At 58.1% G+C, this 16,915-nt stretch overlaps 1 protein-coding gene across 1 annotated transcript in view; it reads left to right on the plus strand.

The window, feature by feature from the left end:
• The first annotated feature begins 2,905 nt into the window (after positions 1 to 2,905).
• LOC141075033 (forkhead box protein H1-like) overlaps positions 2,906 to 16,915 on the plus strand; it is a 98,017-nt gene continuing 84,007 nt past the window's right edge. Inside the window, exons 1-2 of the mRNA XM_073562368.1 lie at positions 2,906 to 3,181; positions 15,914 to 16,018. Of these exons, the coding sequence (XP_073418469.1) occupies positions 2,906 to 3,181; positions 15,914 to 16,018 (381 nt within the window). The remainder of the gene's footprint in view (positions 3,182 to 15,913; positions 16,019 to 16,915) is intronic.

Consider the following 16,915-nt stretch of genomic DNA (forward strand, 5'->3'; position numbering starts at 1 on the left):
CGGGGAGTAATAGATTGTAGTCTCCTGTCCTACAGTCTCCTCCCCAGTAATGGCTGATAACAGGGAGTAATAGATTGTAGTCTCCTGTTCTACAGTCTCCTCCCCAGTAATGGCTGATAACAGGGAGTAATAGATTGTAGTCTCTTGTCCTACAGTCTCCTCCCCCAGTAATGGCTGATAACGGGGAGTAATAGATTGTAGTCTCCTGTTCTACAGTCTCCTCCCCCAGTAATGGCTGATAACGGGGAGTAATAGATTATAGTCTCCTGTCCTACAGTCTCCTCCTCCAGTAATGGCTGATAACAGGGAGTAATAGATTGTAGTCTCCTGTTCTACAGTCTCCTCCCCAGTAATGGCTGATAACGGGGAGTAATAGATTGTAGTCTCCTGTTCTACAGTCTCCTCCCCAGTAATGGCTGATAACGTGGAGTAATAGATTGTAGTCTCCTGTTCTACAGTCTCCTCCCCAGTAATGGCTGATAACGGGGAGTAATAGATTGTAGTCTCCTGTCCTACAGTCTCCTCCCCCAGTAATGGCTGATAACGGGGAGTAATAGATTGTAGTCTCCTGTCCTACAGTCTCCTCCCCAGTAATGGCTGATAACAGGGAGTAATAGATTGTAGTCTCCTGTTCTACAGTCTCCTCCCCCAGTAATGGCTGATAACAGGGAGTAATAGATTGTAGTCTCCTGTTCTACAGTCTCCTCCCCCAGTAATGGCTGATAACGGGGAGTAATAGATTGTAGTCTCCTGTTCTACAGTCTCCTCCCCAGTAATGGCTGATAACGGGGAGTAATAGATTGTGGTCTCCTGTCCTACAGTCTCCTCCCCCAGTAATGGCTGATAATGGGGAGTAATAGATTGTGGTCTCCTGTCCTACAGTCTCCTCCTCCAGTAATGGCTGATAACGGGGAGTAATAGATTGTGGTCTCCTGTCCTACAGTCTCCTCCCCAGTAATGGCTGATAACAGGGAGTAATAGATTGTAGTCTCCTGTCCTACAGTCTCCTCCCCAGTAATGGCTGATAATGGGGAGTAATAGATTGTGGTCTCCTGTCCTACAGTCTCCTCCCCCAGTAATTGCTGATAACGGGGAGTAATAGATTGTAGTCTCCTGTCCTACAGTCTCCTCCCCCAGTAATGGCTGATAACGGGGAGTAATAGATTGTAGTCTCCTGTCCTACAGTCTCCTCCTCCAGTAATGGCTGATAACGGGGAGTAATAGATTGTAGTCTCCTGTCCTACAGTCTCCTCCCCCAGTAATGGCTGATAACGGGGAGTAATAGATTGTAGTCTCCTGTCCTACAGTCTCCTCCTCCAGTAATGGCTGATAACGGGGAGTAATAGATTGTAGTCTCCTGTCCTACAGTCTCCTCCCCCAGTAATGGCTGATAACGGGGAGTAATAGATTGTAGTCTCCTGTTCTACAGTCTCCTCCCCCAGTAATGGCCGATAACGGGGAGTAATAGATTGTAGTCTCCTGTCCTACAGTCTCCTCCCCAGTAATGGCTGATAACAGGGAGTAATAGATTGTAGTCTCCTGTTCTACAGTCTCCTCCCCCAGTAATGGCCGATAACGGGGAGTAATAGATTGTAGTCTCCTGTTCTACAGTCTCCTCCCCCAGTAATGGCTGATAACGGGGAGTGGGCTCTGGGGTGTCGATTGAGTTCCCCTCGGTGACCCCATAAGTCGGATGCAGGGAGCTTCCTGGTGGCTCTGGGGTTTCCATTGCGTTACCCTCGGTGACCCCCATAAGTCAGGTGCAGGGGGCTTCCTGTTGGGCTCTGGGGTTTCCATTGAGTTCCCCTCGGTGACCCCCATAAGTCGGTTGCAGGGAGCTTCCTAGTGGGCTCTGGGGTGGCCATTGACTTCCCCTCGGTGACCCCCAAAAGTCGGATGCAGGGAGCTTCCTGGTGGGCTCTGGGGTTTCCATTGAGTTCCCCTCGGTGACCCCCATAAGTCAGATGCAGGGGGCTTCCTGGTGGGCTCTGGGGTGGCCATTGACTTCCCCTCGGTGACCCCCAAAAGTCGGATGCAGGTAGCTTCCTGGTGGGTTCTGGGGTTTCCATTGCGTTCCCCTCGGTGACCCCCATAAGTCGGGTGCAGGGGGCTTCCTGGTGGGCTCTGGGGTTTCCATTGAGTTCCCCTCGGTGACCCCCATAAGTCGGATGCAGGGAGCTTCCTGGTGGGCTCTGGGGTGGCCATTGACTTCCCCTCGGTGACCCCCAAAAGTCGGATGCAGGGAGCTTCCTGGTGGGCTCTGGGGTTTCCATTGACTTCCCCTCAGTGACCCCCAAAAGTCGGATGCAGGGAGCTTCCTGGTGGGCTCTGGGGTTTCCATTGAGTTCCCCTCGGGGACCCCCATAAGTCGGATGCAGGGAGCTTCCTGGTGGGCTCTGGGGTATCCATTGAGTTCCCCTCGGTGACCCCCATAAGTCTGATGTAGAGAGCTTTCTGGTGGGCTCTGGGGTGTCCATTGAGTTCCCCTCGGTGACCCACATAAGTCGGGTGCAGGGGGCTTCCTGGTGGGCTCTGGGGTGTCCATTGAGTTCCCCTCGGTGACCCCCATAAGTCGGGTGCAGGGGGCTTCCTGATGGGCTCTGGGGTGTCCATTGAGATCCTCTCGGTGACCCCCATAAGTCGGATGCAGGGGGCTTCCTGGTGGGCTCTGGGGTCTCCAGTAATTTCACACCTCCGCTTTCAGCCTCCCAGGCCAGTTCCCCCCCCCCCCCCCCCCCGAGACAGGACCACTTGCTAGAGTCTCATCTACATAACAAAGGTCTGGAGGGAAGTGGTCTCCATGTAGGACCCCCACACCTTGTCACCAGGGCGGGGGCTGCAGAGTCATGACCTGTCCACTCTGCTGACCCCAGACTCTCAGTGCCCAGACTCCTTGCTCTATGACATGGCTGCTGAGTGCCAGTCCTGGGGACCCCTGACCACACACAAGGATGGGGGTCACCGGAGCTCAGAGACAGGTAAAGGTGAGCCCCGGGGTCCGTCCTGCCCTAAACCTCAGCTCAGCAATGGGAAGACTGACCCTAAGTCCCCCAAGAGTGAGAAGACCACCAAGAAGGTGAAGAAGAACTACCAGCGCTACTGCAAGCCGCCGTACTCCTACCTGGCCATGATCGCCCTCGTCATCCAGAACTCCCCCGACAAGATGCTGAAGCTCCCCCAGGTAAGGACTACCACTCCCAATGTGGACTGGTTCATCAGCTAGAATGTGGTGCTACCCTGACAGGACTTGCTGAGGGTTGTAGTGTCTCTTAAGTCAGAGGGTCTCCAGTTGCATGACCCCATCCACTGCAGCCTCTCGGGGACTTGCACATCACCGGTTCTGGGGGGCTGTGCGGGGCGTCCAGTGGTCTCCAGCTGCACACACCTGGCATTGGTCACTCGTGTCCTGCAGTTTGGGGTCTGTCCTCGCTGGTGGTCCGTGTGCGGAGATGCCATCACGTGGGAATATAACTGCTGGTCCCCAGTGGCGTGGACTGGGCAGACTGGGGACGCTCCAGTATCACCAGTCACATACTGCTGATACCCCCTCCGAGCGTGGGGGTCTTGAGGAGCGGCTGTATTTGATGTGTATAGTGTATCCTGATCCTTGTTATAATGGGTCAGCGACCCCCGGACCCCCTGATCCCCCCCCCATTGTCCAGCCCCATTGTTTATCTGTTTGCTGCTTCTTTACATTAATCCCATTCATTACAAGATGCTGGAAGAAGCGGCTCGTCTGCCCATGGGTGGGGGGCTCCAGACGGATCAGGATGGGATGGGGGGCTCAAGACGGATCAGGATGGGATGGGGGCTCCAGACGGATCAGGACAGAATGGGGGGCTCCAGATGGATCAGGATGGGATGGGGGGCTTCAGATGGACCAGGACGGGATGGGGGGCTCCAGACGAATCAGGACAGAATGGGGGACTCCAGACGAATCAGGACAGAATGGGGGGCTCAAGACGGATCAGGACAGAATGGAGGGCTCCAGATGGATCAGGATGGGATGGGAGGCTTCAGCTAGATCAGGATGGGATGGGGGGCTTCAGACGAATCAGGACAGAATGGGGGGCTCCAGACGAATCAGGACAGAATGGGGGGCTTCAGATGGATAAGGATGGGATGGGGGGCTCCAGATGGATCAGGATGGGATGGGGGGCTCCAGATGGATCAGGATGGGAAGGGGGGCTTCAGACGAATCAGGACAGAATGGGGGGGCTCCAGACGAATCAGGACAGAATGGGGGGCTCCAGATGAATCAGGACAGAATGGGGGGCTCAAGATGGATCAGGACAGAATGGGGGGCTCCAGATGGATCAGGATGGGATGGGGGGCTTCAGATGGACCAGGACGGGATGGGGGGCTCCAGACGAATCAGGACAGAATGGGGGGCTCCAGACGAATCAGGACAGAATGGGGGGCTCAAGATGGATCAGGACAGAATGGGGGGCTCCAGATGAATCAGGATGGGATGGGGGCTCCAGACAGATCAGGACAGAATGGGGGGCTCCAGACGGATCAGGATGGGATGGGGGCTCCAGACGGATCAGGACAGGATGGGGGGCTCCAGATGGATCAGGATGGGATGGGGGGCTTCAGATGGAAAAGGATGGGATGGGGCTCCAGACGAATCAGGACAGAATGGGGGGCTCCAGACGAATCAGGACAGAATGGGGGGCTCAAGATGGATCAGGACAGAATGGGGGGCTCCAGATGAATCAGGATGGGATGGGGCGCTCCAGACAGATCAGCACAGAATGGGGGGCTCCAGATGGATCAGGACAGCATGGGGGGCTCCAGACGGATCAGGATGGGATGGGGGCTCCAGATGGATCAGGACAGAATGGGGGGCTCCAGATGGATCAGGACAGCATGGGGGGCTCCAGACGGATCAGGATGGGATGGGGGCTCCAGATGGATCAGGACGGGATGGGGGGCTTCAGATGGATCAGGATGGGGGGCTTCAGATGGACCAGGACAGGATGGGGGGGCTCCAGACGGATCAGGATGGGATGGGGGCTCCAGACGGATCAGGACAGAATGGGGGGCTCCAGATGGATCAGGACGGGATGGGGGGCTTCAGATGGACGAGGACGGGATGGGGGGCTCCAGACGAATCAGGACAGAATGGGGGGCTCCAGACGAATCAGGACAGAATGGGGGGCTCAAGACGGATCAGGACAGAATGGGGGGCTCCAGATGGATCAGGATGGGATGGGGCGCTCCAGACGGATCAGGACAGAATGGGGGGCTCCAGATGGATCATGACGGGATGGGGACTCCAGACGGATCAGGACAGAATGGGGGGCTCCAGATGGATCAGGATGGGATGGGGGGCTTCAGATGAACCAGGACGGGATGGGGGGCTCCAGACAAATCAGGACAGAATGGGGGGCTCCAGACGAATCAGGACAGAATGGGGGGCTCAAGACGGATCAGGACAGAATGGGGGGCTCCAGATGGATCAGGATGGGATGGGGCGCTCCAGACGGATCAGGACAGAATGGGGGGCTCCAGATGGATCATGATGGGATGGGGACTCCAGACGGATCAGGACAGAATGGGGGGCTCCAGATGGATCAGGATGGGATGGGGCGCTCCAGACAGATCAGGACAGAATGGGGGCTTCAGATGGATCAGGATGGGATGGGAGGCTCCAGACAGATCAGGACGGGATGGGGGCTCCAGACGGATCGGGACAGGATGGGGGGCTTCAGATGGATCAGGACGGGATGGGGGGCTCCAGACGAATCAGGACAGAATGGGGGGCTCAAGACGGATCAGGACAGAATAGGGGGCTCCAGACAGATCAGGACAGAATGGAGGGCTCCAGACAGATCAGGACAGAATGGGGGCTTCAGATGGATCAGGATGGGATGGGAGGCTCCAGACAGATCAGGACGGGATGGGGGCTCCAGACGGATCAGGACAGGATGGGGGGCTTCAGATGGACCAGGACGGGATGGGGGGCTCCAGACGAATCAGGACAGAATGGGGGGCTCAGGATGGATCAGGACAGAATGGGGGGCTCCAGGCGGATCAGGACAGGATGGGGGATTCAGACGGATCAGGACAGAATGGGGGGCTCCAGACGGATCAGGACGGGATGGGGGCTTCAGACGGATCAGGACAGAATGGAGGGCTCCAGACGGATCAGGACAGGTTGCGGGGCTTCAGACGGACCAGGACAGGATGGAGGGCTCCAGACAAATCAGGACAGAATGGGGCACTCGACGCGGATCAGGATGGGATGGGGGGCTCCAGACAGATCAGGACGGGATGGTGGCTTCAGACGGATCAGGACAGAATGGAGGGCTCCAGATGGATCAGGACAGGATGGGGGCTTCAGACGGACCATGACGGGATGGGGGAATCAGATGGACCAGGACGGGATGGGGGGCTCCAGACGAATCAGGACAGAATAGGGGGCTAAAGACGGATCAGGACAGAATGGGGGGCTCCAGGCTGATCAGGACAGGATGGGGGCTTCAGACGGATCAGGATGGGATGGGGGCTCCAGACGGATCAGGACAGGATGGGTGGTTCCAGACAAATCAGGATAGAATGGGGGGCTCAAGACGGATCAGGACAGAATGGGGGGCTCCAGGTGGATCGGGACAGGATGAGGGCTTCAGACGGATCAGGACAGAATGGGGGGCTCCAGACGGATCAGGACGGGATGGGGGCTTCAGATGGAACAGGACAGACTGGAGGGCTCCAGACGGATCAGGACAGAATGGGGGGCTCCAGGCGGATCAGGACAGGATGGGGTGGCTACAGGATCAGGACGGGATGGTGGCTCCAGACGGATCAGGACGGGATGAGGGCTCCAGGCGGATCAGGATGGGATGGAGGGCTTCAGACGGATCAGGACAGGATGGGGTGGCTACAGGATCAGGACGGGATGGTGGCTCCAGACGGATCAGGACGGGATGGGGGCTCCAGGCGGATCAGGACAGGATGGAGGGCTCCAGACGGATCAGGACAGGATGGGGGCTTCAGACGGACCAGGACGGGATGGGGGGCTCCAGAAGGATCTGGACAGAATGGGGGGCTCCAGGCGGATCAGAACAGGATGGGGTGGCTACAGGATCAGGACAGGATGGGGGGCTCCAGATGGGGGGAATCAGGACTGGGGGATAAACTTGGGATGGGGGGCTCTAGACGGATCAGGACAGAATGGAGGGCTCCAAACGGATCAGGACAGAATGGGGAGATCCAGACTGATCAGGAAGAGATGGGGCCTACAGACGGATCAGGATGGGATGGTGGGTTGCAGACGGATCAGGATGGGATGGGGAGCTCCAGATGGATCAGGATCGGATGGGGCGCTCCAGACAGATTAGGACAGAATGGGGGCTTCAGATGGATCAGGATGGGATGGGAGGCTCCAGACAGATCAGGACGGGATGGGGGCTCCAGACGGATCGGGACAGGATGGGGGGCTTCAGATGGACCAGGACGGGATGGGGGGCTCCAGACGAATCAGGACAGAATGGGGGGCTCAAGACGGATCAGGACGGAATGGGGGGCTCCAGGCGGATCAGGACAGGATGGGGGCTTCAGACGGATCAGAACAGAATGGGGGGCTCCAGACGGATCAGGACAGGATGGGGGCTTCAGATGGATGAGGACAGAATGGAGGGCTCTAGACGGATCAGGACAGGTTGGGGGGCTTCAGACGGACCAGGACAGAATGGGACGCTCGACGCGGATCAGGACGGGATGGGGGGCTCCAGACGAATCAGGACAGAATGGGGGGCTCAAGACGGATCAGGACAGAATGGGGGGCTCCAGACAGATCAGGACAGAATGGGGGGCTCCAGACAGATCAGGACAGAATGGGGGCTTCAGATGGATCAGGATGGGATGGGAGGCTCCAGACAGATCAGTACGGGATGGGGGGCTTCAGATGGACCAGGACAGGATGGGGGGCTCCAGATGAATCAGGACAGAATGGGGGGCTCAAGACGGATCAGGACAAAATGGGGGTCTCCAGGTGGATCAGGACAGGATGGGGGCTTCAGACGGATCAGGACAGAATGGGGGGCTCCAGGTGGATCAGGACAGGATGGGGGCTTCAGACGGATCAGGACAGAATGGGGGGCTCCAGACGGATCAGGAGGGGATGGGGGCTTCAGACGGATCAGGACAGAATGGAGGGCTCTAGACGGATCAGGACAGGTTGGGGGGCTTCAGACGGACCAGGACAGGATGGAGGGCTCCATATGTATCAGGACGGGATGGGGGGCTCCAGACGGATCAGGACGGGATGGTGGCTTCAGATGGATCAGGACAGAATGGAGGGCTCCAGACGGATCAGGACAGGATGGGGGCTTCAGACGGACCATGACGGGATGGGGGGATTCAGATGGACCAGGACGGGATGGGGGGCTCCAGACGAATCAGGACAGAATAGGGGGCGAAAGACGGATCAGGACAGAATGGGGGGCTCCAGGCTGATCAGGACAGGATGGGGGCTTCAGACGAATCAGGATGGGATTGGGGCTCCAGACGGATCAGGACAGGATGGAGGGCTTCAGATGGACCAGGACAGGATGGGGGGCTCCAGACGAATCAGGATAGAATGGGGGGCTCAAGAGGGATCAGGACAGAATGGGGGGCTCCAGACGGATCAGGACAGGATGGAGGGCTTCAGATGGACCAGGACAGGATGGGGGGCTCCAGACGAATCAGGATAGAATGGGGGGCTCAAGACGGATCAGGACAGAATGGGGGGCTCCAGGCGGATCGGGACAGAATGAGGGCTTCAGACGGATCAGGACGGGATGGGGGCTTCAGATGGAGCAGGACAGAATGGAGGGCTCCAGACGGATCAGGACAGGTTGGGGGGCTTCAGACGGACCAGGACAGGATGGGGGGCTCCAGATGGATCAAGAGAGAACGAGGCGCTCGACGCGGATCAGGACGGGATGCGGGCTTCAGACGGATCAGAACAGAATGGGGTCTCCAGGCGGATCAGGACGGGATGGAGGGCTCCAGACGGATCAGGACAGGATGGGGGCTTCAGACGGACCAGGATGGGATGGGGGGCTCCAGACGGATCAGGACAGAATGGGGGGCTCCAGGCGGATCAGGACAGGATGGGGTGGCTACAGGATCAGGACGGGATGGGGGGCTCCAGATGGGGGGGAATCAGGACTGGGGGATGAACTTGGGATGGGGGGCTCTAGACGGATCAGGACAGGAGGGCTCCAAATGGATCAGGACAGAATGAGGAGCTCCAGACTGATCAGGAAGGGATGGGGCCTACAGACGGATCAGGATGGGATGATGGGTTGCAGACGGATCAGGATGGGATGGGGAGCTCCAGACCGAAAAGGACGGGATGGGGGGCTCCAGACGGATCAGGAAGGGGTGGAGGGCTCAAGAAGGATCAGGACAGGATGGGGGGCTTGGGGGGCTCCAGATGGATCAGTAAGGGATGGGGGACTCAAGATGGATCAGGACAGGTTGGGGGGTTTTGGGGGCTCCAGATGGATCAGGACGGGATGGGAGGCTCAAGATGGATCAGGACGGGATGGAGGGCTTCAGACGGATCTGGACGGGATGAGGGCTCCAGATGGAAATGGACGGGATGGGGGGGGCTCCAGACGGACCAGGACAGGATGGGGAGCTCCAGATGGAAAAAGACGAGATGGGGGGCTCCAGACGGGGGGGAATCAGGACTGGGGGGGTCAGCATGGAATGGGGGGCTCCAGATGGATCGGTACGGGATGGGGTCTCCAGATGGATCAGGATGAGATGGGGGGCTCCAGACGGATCAGGACGGGATGGGGGCTCCAGATGTATTAGGACAGGATGGGGGGCTCCAGACAGATCAGGACAGGATGGGGGGCTCCAGACAGATCAGGATGGGATGGGCGGGCTACAGATGGATCAGGACGGGATGGGGGGCTCCAGATGGGGGGAATCAGGACTGGGGGATGAGCATGGGATGGGGGGCTCCAGACGGATAAGGACAGGATGGGGGGCTACAGACAGGGAGAAATCCAGACTGGGGGATCAGGAAGAGATGGGGGTCTCATGATGGGGGAATCCACACTTGGTGATCAGGATGGGATTGTGGGTTCCAGACGGGGGAATTGGGACTTGGGGATCAGCATGCGATGGGGGTCTCCGGACAGGGGGCATCAGCACTGGGGGGATCAGCATGCGATGGGGGGCTGCAGACAAGGAGAATCGGGACTGGGGGATCAGCATGGGACGGGAGGTTCGGACGGGGGGAATCAGGACTAGGGGATCAGCATGGGATGGGTGGTTCCAGACGGATCAGGACAGGATGGGGGGCTCCAGACGGATCGGGGCGGAATGGGAGGCCCCAAGCGGATGAGGACGGGATGATGGGCTTCAGACGGGGGGGAATCCAGACTGGGGGATTAGCATGGGATGGGGGCTCCAGAGAGGTCAAGATGGGATGGGGGGCTCCTGAAGGGGGGAATTGGGACTGGGAGATCAGGGTGGCATGTGGGGCTCCGGATGGGGTGGAATCAGGACTGGGGGATCAGCATGGGATGGAGAGCTCCAGACGGATCAGGATGGGATGGGGGATCGAGATGGGGAAATTGGGACTGGGATATCAGGATGGGATGGGAGGGATCAGGAGATCAGAACGGCACATGGGGGGAATGAGGACAGGATGGGGGGAATTGCGGCTGGAGGATGAGGATGAGGGGCAACAGGGGGTTCAGGACAGGACAAGGAGGTGACAGGGGGGATCAGGATGAGACGGGAGGACGAAAGGTGAGGGATCAGGACAAAGAGAAGGGGGGATATGGTTACTGTGATGGACACCAATGGGTGAAAGCTTCTCATAAGACCCCCACACAGCACATATTGTACGTGCCATCCACCACTAGGACCCCCTTATCCAAGAACACCCTTTTCTCAAAGCTGTTTTAGAGGTAGATTAAAGGGCTGTTGACTTCCATCCTAAGAGGGCACTATAGATGGGGGGTGATGGACACACTGTGGTGTGGGGCCTTTTCACATCCAGATCAGTGGGGGCTGCGCTGGGACTCATTCACATGCAGCTGATAACTTGGGATTCTCATCTCATACAGTAAACGAAACCTGGAGGCAAAAGGTCAGGACATACAGCGGTCACTGGGGGTCTCTGTGGGGGGGTCTGTGGATGTGGCACCTCTGAGTGACAGCTGTCTGATAACGCCGCCCCCCACCGGGAGCCACAATCAACCTGATCCCAATCTGCACCTTATCTAAATCCTGACCAGTGACAGTCAATGTGGAGGGGGCGCTTCCTCAGTGGGGGGGGCTGCCTCATCAGTGGGGAGAGTGCGCCTCATCAGTTTAGAGGGGGTGCCTCATCAGAGAGGGTGCCTCATCAGTGGGGAGGGGCGCCTCATCAGCGGGGAGAGGGCGCCTCATCAGTGGGGAGGGGGCGCTTCATTAGTGCGGAAGGGGCTACCTCATCAGTGGGGAAAGGGCGCCTCATCAATGGGGAGGGGGCGCTTCATCAGTGGGGAGAGGGTGCCTCATCAGTGTGGAGGGGGCTGTTTCATCAGTGGGGAGAGGGCACCTCATCAGTGGGGAGAGGGCATCTCATCAGTGGGGAGAGGGCGCCTCATTAGTAGGGGGCTGCCTCAACAGTGGGGAGAGGGTGCCTCATCAGTGTGGAGGGGGCGCTTCATCAGTGGGGAGAGGGTGCCTCATCAGTGTGGAGGGGGCTGTTTCATCAGTGGGGAGAGGGCACCTCATCAGTGGGGAGAGGGCATCTCATCAGTGGGGAGAGGGCGCCTCATTAGTAGGGGGCTGCCTCAACAGTGGGGAGAGGGTGCCTCATCAGTGTGGAGGGGGATGCCTCATCAGTGGGGAGAGGGCACCTCATCAGTGGGGAGAGGGTGCCTCATTAGTAGGGGGCTGCCTCAACAGTGGGGAGAGGGTGCCTCATCAGTGTGGAGGGGGATGTTTCATCAGTGGGGAGAGGGCGCCTCATCAGTGGAGGGGTCACCTCATTAGTAGGGGTCTGCCTCATCAGTGGGGAGGTGGTGCCTCATCAGTGGGGGGCTGCCTCATCAGTAGGGAGGTGGTGCCTCGTCAATGGGGAGAGGGCGCCTTATCAGTGGGGGGCTGCCTCATTAGTAGGTGGCTGCCTCATCAGTAGGTAGGTGGCGCCTCGTCAATGGGGAGAGGGCGCCTTATCAGTGGGGAGGGGGTGCCTCTTCAGTGGTGAGAGGGCACCTCATCAGTGGGGGGACCACCTCATTATTAGTGGGGCTGCCTCATTAGTGAGGAGGGGGCATCTCATCAGTGGGGAGGGGGAGCCTCATCAGTGGGAAGAGGGTGCCTCATCAGTGAGATCAGTGGGGAGGGGGCGCCTCATAACTGTGGGGACGGCCTCATTAGTAGGGGACTGCCTCAACAGTGGGGAGAGGGCGCCTCATCAGTGGGGAGTGGGTGCCTCATTAGTGGTGGGTGCCTCATCTGTAGGGAGAGGGCACCTCATCAGTGGGGAGAGCATGACTCATCAGTGGGGAGGGGGCACCTCATAAGTAGGGATGGGGCGCCTCATCAGTGGGGAGAGGATGCCTCATAAGTGGGGAGTGCCTCATTAGAGGGGAGAGGGTGCCTCATCAGTGGGGGCCACCTCATTAGTAGGGGGTCTGCCTCATCAGTGGGAAGGGGGTGCCTCATCAGTGGGGGATAGTGCCTCATAAGTGTGGAGGTGGTGTCTCATCAGTGGGGGGGTTTGTCATCAGTGGAGAGGGGGCACCTAATCAGTGGGAGGGGGTGTCTCATCAGTGGGGGGACCGTCTCAACATTGGGGAGGGGGTGCCTCATTAGTGGGATCAGTGGGGAGGGAGCACCTCATCAGTGGGGAGAGGGTGCCTCATTAGTGGTGTGTGCCTCATCTGTAGGGAAAGGGCGCCTCATCAGTGGAGAGAGGGAACCTCATCAGTAGGGATGAGGCGCCTCATCAGTGGGGAGAGGATACCTCATAAGTGGGGAGTGCCTCATTAGAGGGGAGAGGGTGCCTCATCAGTGGGGGCCACCTCATTAGTAGCGGGTCTGCCTCATCAGTGGGAAGGGGGTGCCTCATCAGTTGGGGATGGTGCCTCATAAGTGTGGAGGTGGTGCCTCATCAGTGGGGAGTTGTGTCAACAGTGGACAGGGTGCACCTCATCAGTGGGGAGAGGGTGCCTCATCAGTGGGGGCCACCTCATTAGTAGGGGGTCTGCCTCATCAGTGGGAAGGGTGTGCCTCATCAGTTGGGGATGGTGCCTCATAAATGTGGAGGTGGTGCCTCATCAGTGGGGAGTTGTGTCAACAGTGGACAGGGTGCACCTCATCAGTGGGGAGAGGGCGCCTCATCAGTGGGAGGGGGTGCCTCATTAGTGGGGGGCCATCTCAACAGTGGGGAGGGGGTGCCTCATCATTGGGGGGCCGCCTCATCATTTGGGGATGCCTCATCAGTGGGGAGGGGGCACCTTTTCGGTGGGGAGAGGGCACCTCATCAGTGGGGGGGGCCACCTCATTATTGGGCTGACACTTCACTAGTGATGGGACATCTCATCAGTGAGGGGGCGCCTCATTAATGGGGGGCCGCCTCATCAGTGAGGGGGCACCTCATCAGTGGTGGACACCTCATCAGTGAGGGGGCCGCCTCATCAGTGGAGGAGCTGCCTCATCAGTAAGGGGGAGAGCCTCTTTACTCGGGGGAGCCTCATTAGTGGAGGGATGCCTCATCAGTAGGGGGCCTCATTAGTGGGGGTCCTCATCAGTAGGGGCTGCCTCATTAGTGGGCAGGCCTCATCAGTGGGGGGGCGCCTCATCAGTGTTGAGGAGGAGCCTCATCGATGTTGAGGGGGAGCCTCATCAGTGGGGGTCTGCCTCATCAGTAGGGGAGCTGCCTCATCAGTAAGGGGGAGCACCTCTTCACTGGGGTGGAGCCTCATCAGTGGGGCCTCATTAGTGGAGGTCCTCATCAGTGAGGATGCCTCATAAATTTGGAGGGATGCCTCATCAGTGGGGGGCATCTCAACAGTGGGGAGGGGGCATCTCATCATTGGGGGGTCACCTCATCATTTGGGGGATGCCTCATCAGTGAGGAGGGGGCGCCTCTTCAGTGGGGAGAGGACGCCTCATCAGTGAGGAGGGGTGGCTCATCAGTGGGGGGCCATCTCAACAGTGGGTATGGGGCACCTCATCATTGGGGGGCCGCCTCATCATTTGGAGGATGCCTCATCAGTGGGGAGGGGGTGCCTCGTCAGTGGGGAGAGGGCACCTCATCAGTGGGGAGGCGGCGCCTCTTCAGTGTGAGGGGCGCCTCGTCAGTGGGGAGGGGGCGTCTCATCAGTGGGGGGCTGCCTCATTAGTAGGGGGGCTGCCTCATCAGTGGGGAGGGGGCACCTCATCAATTGGGGGGTGCCTCATAAGTGGGGAGAGGGTGCCTCATCAGTGGGGGAGGGCACCTCATAAGTGGAGAGCGGGAAACTCATCAGTGGAGGAGGGCGCCTCATAAGTGGGGAGGGGGCGCCTCATCAGTGGGGGAGGGCACCTCATAAATGGAGAGCGAGAAACTCATCAGTGGGGAAGGGCGCCTCATAAGTGGGGAGAGGGGCTCTCATCATTGCGGGGCCATCTCAATAGTGGGGAAGGGGTGCCTCATCATTGAGGGGCCGCATCATCATTTGGGGGATGCCTCATCATTGGGGAGGGGGCGCCTCATCAGTGGGGGGTGCCTCACTAGAGGGGAAAGGGTGCCCATCAGTGGGGAGAGGGCACCTCATCAGTGGGGAGGGGGTGCCTCATCAGTGGGGGGTGCCTCATTAGAGGGGAGAGGGTGCCCATCAGTGGGGAGGGGGCACCTCATCAGTGGGGAGACGGTGCCTCATCAGTTGGGGGCACCTCATCAGTAGGGAGAGGGCGCCTCATCAGTGGGGGGGTGCCTCATTAGATGGGAGAGGGTGCCTCATCAGTGGGAGCCGCCTCACTAGTGGGGGTCTGCTTCATCAGTGGGAAGGGGGTGCCTCATCAGTGGGGGAGGGTGCCTCATAAGTGTGGAGGGGGTGGCTCATCAGTGGGAGGCTGCCTCATTTGGGGGATGCATCATCATTGGGGAGGGGGCACCTCATTAGTGGGGGGCGGCTCATCAGTGTGGAGGGGGCACCTCATCAGTGGGGGGGCCGCCTCATTATTGGGCTGACACTTCACTAGTGGTGGGACACCTCATCAGTGAGGGGGCGCCTCATTATTGGAGGGCCACCTCATCAGTGAGGGGGCACCTCATCAGTGGGGGACACCTCATCAGTGAGGGGGCCGCCTCATCAGTGGAGGAGCTTCCTCATCAGTAAGGAGGAGCGCCTCTTCACTCGGGGAGCCTCATCAGTGGAGGGATGCCTCATCAGTAGGGGGCGTCATTAGTGGGGGTCCTCATCAGTGGGGGCTGCCTCATTAGTGGGTAGGCCTCATCAGTGGGGGAGCGCCTCATCAGTGTTGAGCGGGAGCCTCATTGGTGTTGAGGGGGAGCCTTATCAGTGGGGGTCTGCCTCATCAGTAGGGGAGCTGCCTCATCAGTAAGGGGGAGCGCCTCTTCACTGGGGTGGAGCTTCATCAGTAGGGCCTCATTAGTGGAGGTCCTCATCAGTGGGGGCTACCTCATTAGTGGTTAGGCCTCATCAGTGGGGGGCCGCTGACTCCATCTGGGCTTTATACCTATGTGCAGAGACCGGACTCGCGGTGCTAGGAGGAAATGAGAGAAACTTATGGAAAGCGCCACATTTGAGGCACATTAGGAGACTTTTCTCCGCCCTCAGCGGCGGCCGCTCCCTCCTGTGCGGAGGTCACTGCACATTTCCAGGCTTCATGGTCGCATTATTTGCTGCAGGAGTTTTGTGGCCTCCATCATATTAATCCTTTTCTTCTCTAACAGATTATTCAGAACATCGAAATCTTGTTCCCGTTCTTTAAAAGCGACTACGTGGGATGGAAAGACTCGGTGCGACACAACCTCTCCTCCAACGACTGCTTCCGAAAGGTACAGTACCCTCCTCCTCCTGTATATGTGAGCGGCAGCCAGGGCCGTAGTCATGGCTGATAATATCTGCTCTTGCGTGCCCTGGTCTCCCGTCACATACAAAGAATGTTCCATTGTCAGTGTACTTTCCTCTCTACTCTCCGCACCTTCAGTGTCTTCTCTATGTTGCTTAAGACCCCCTCCGGTCGTTTGCACACAAACAGACACAGTCCAGTTGCAACTTAAAACATAGACCTTTACTTCTTTCTTTTATTTGATACGACATCAGCATAGGGTTCCATACAGTCCACATTCTTCACTTTCCCTGCACTCTTTCCTATGTCCTTCAGGACGTGCCCGGGTTGTTCCATCTCATCCGGTACTGCAACATCCTCCCTGTTCAGACTCACTGCGCTCAGGAGTTCCCTCATCCGTTTCGCCCCAGACATGAGGGCATCTGCCCATACAGTAAGCTGCCACATTTTAGAGCGACCTGCATCCCTATATAGTTGTGACCTCTGCTGTAGCTACTGTTCCAACACTGCTGTCACTGCTGCTGCCTCGGCTGAACTTCTGGCCCAGTGGGCCCTTGGCGGCTGGGTTCCTTGTTTCATACATTACGGAGCTGTCCGCCCTTTATGGGCTCCATGACCCTACTATTAGGATCAGGAAAACCCTCTATCTTACACATGGTTAGCTCCTCCTATGTAAACTATCTACAGGTCTCTTGCTACTGAACTATAGAGTGCCCTGTCTAGTGGCTTAACTAAGGTATTGCACTTTCCCTATCTTACAGCATTGTATACATCTTACAGCAATGCAGTATACAACACTATTTGCAATTATGTACATTACCATGCAATATATATACATAGCAGCATTACATTTAATACACACCTTACATTTCTTCTCCCTTTA

Source organism: Dendrobates tinctorius, unplaced genomic scaffold (genome assembly GCF_039654945.1).
Source record: "Dendrobates tinctorius isolate UK_male_01 unplaced genomic scaffold, ASM3965494v1 ptg000349l, whole genome shotgun sequence".
Lineage (NCBI taxonomy): Eukaryota > Metazoa > Chordata > Amphibia > Anura > Dendrobatidae > Dendrobates > Dendrobates tinctorius.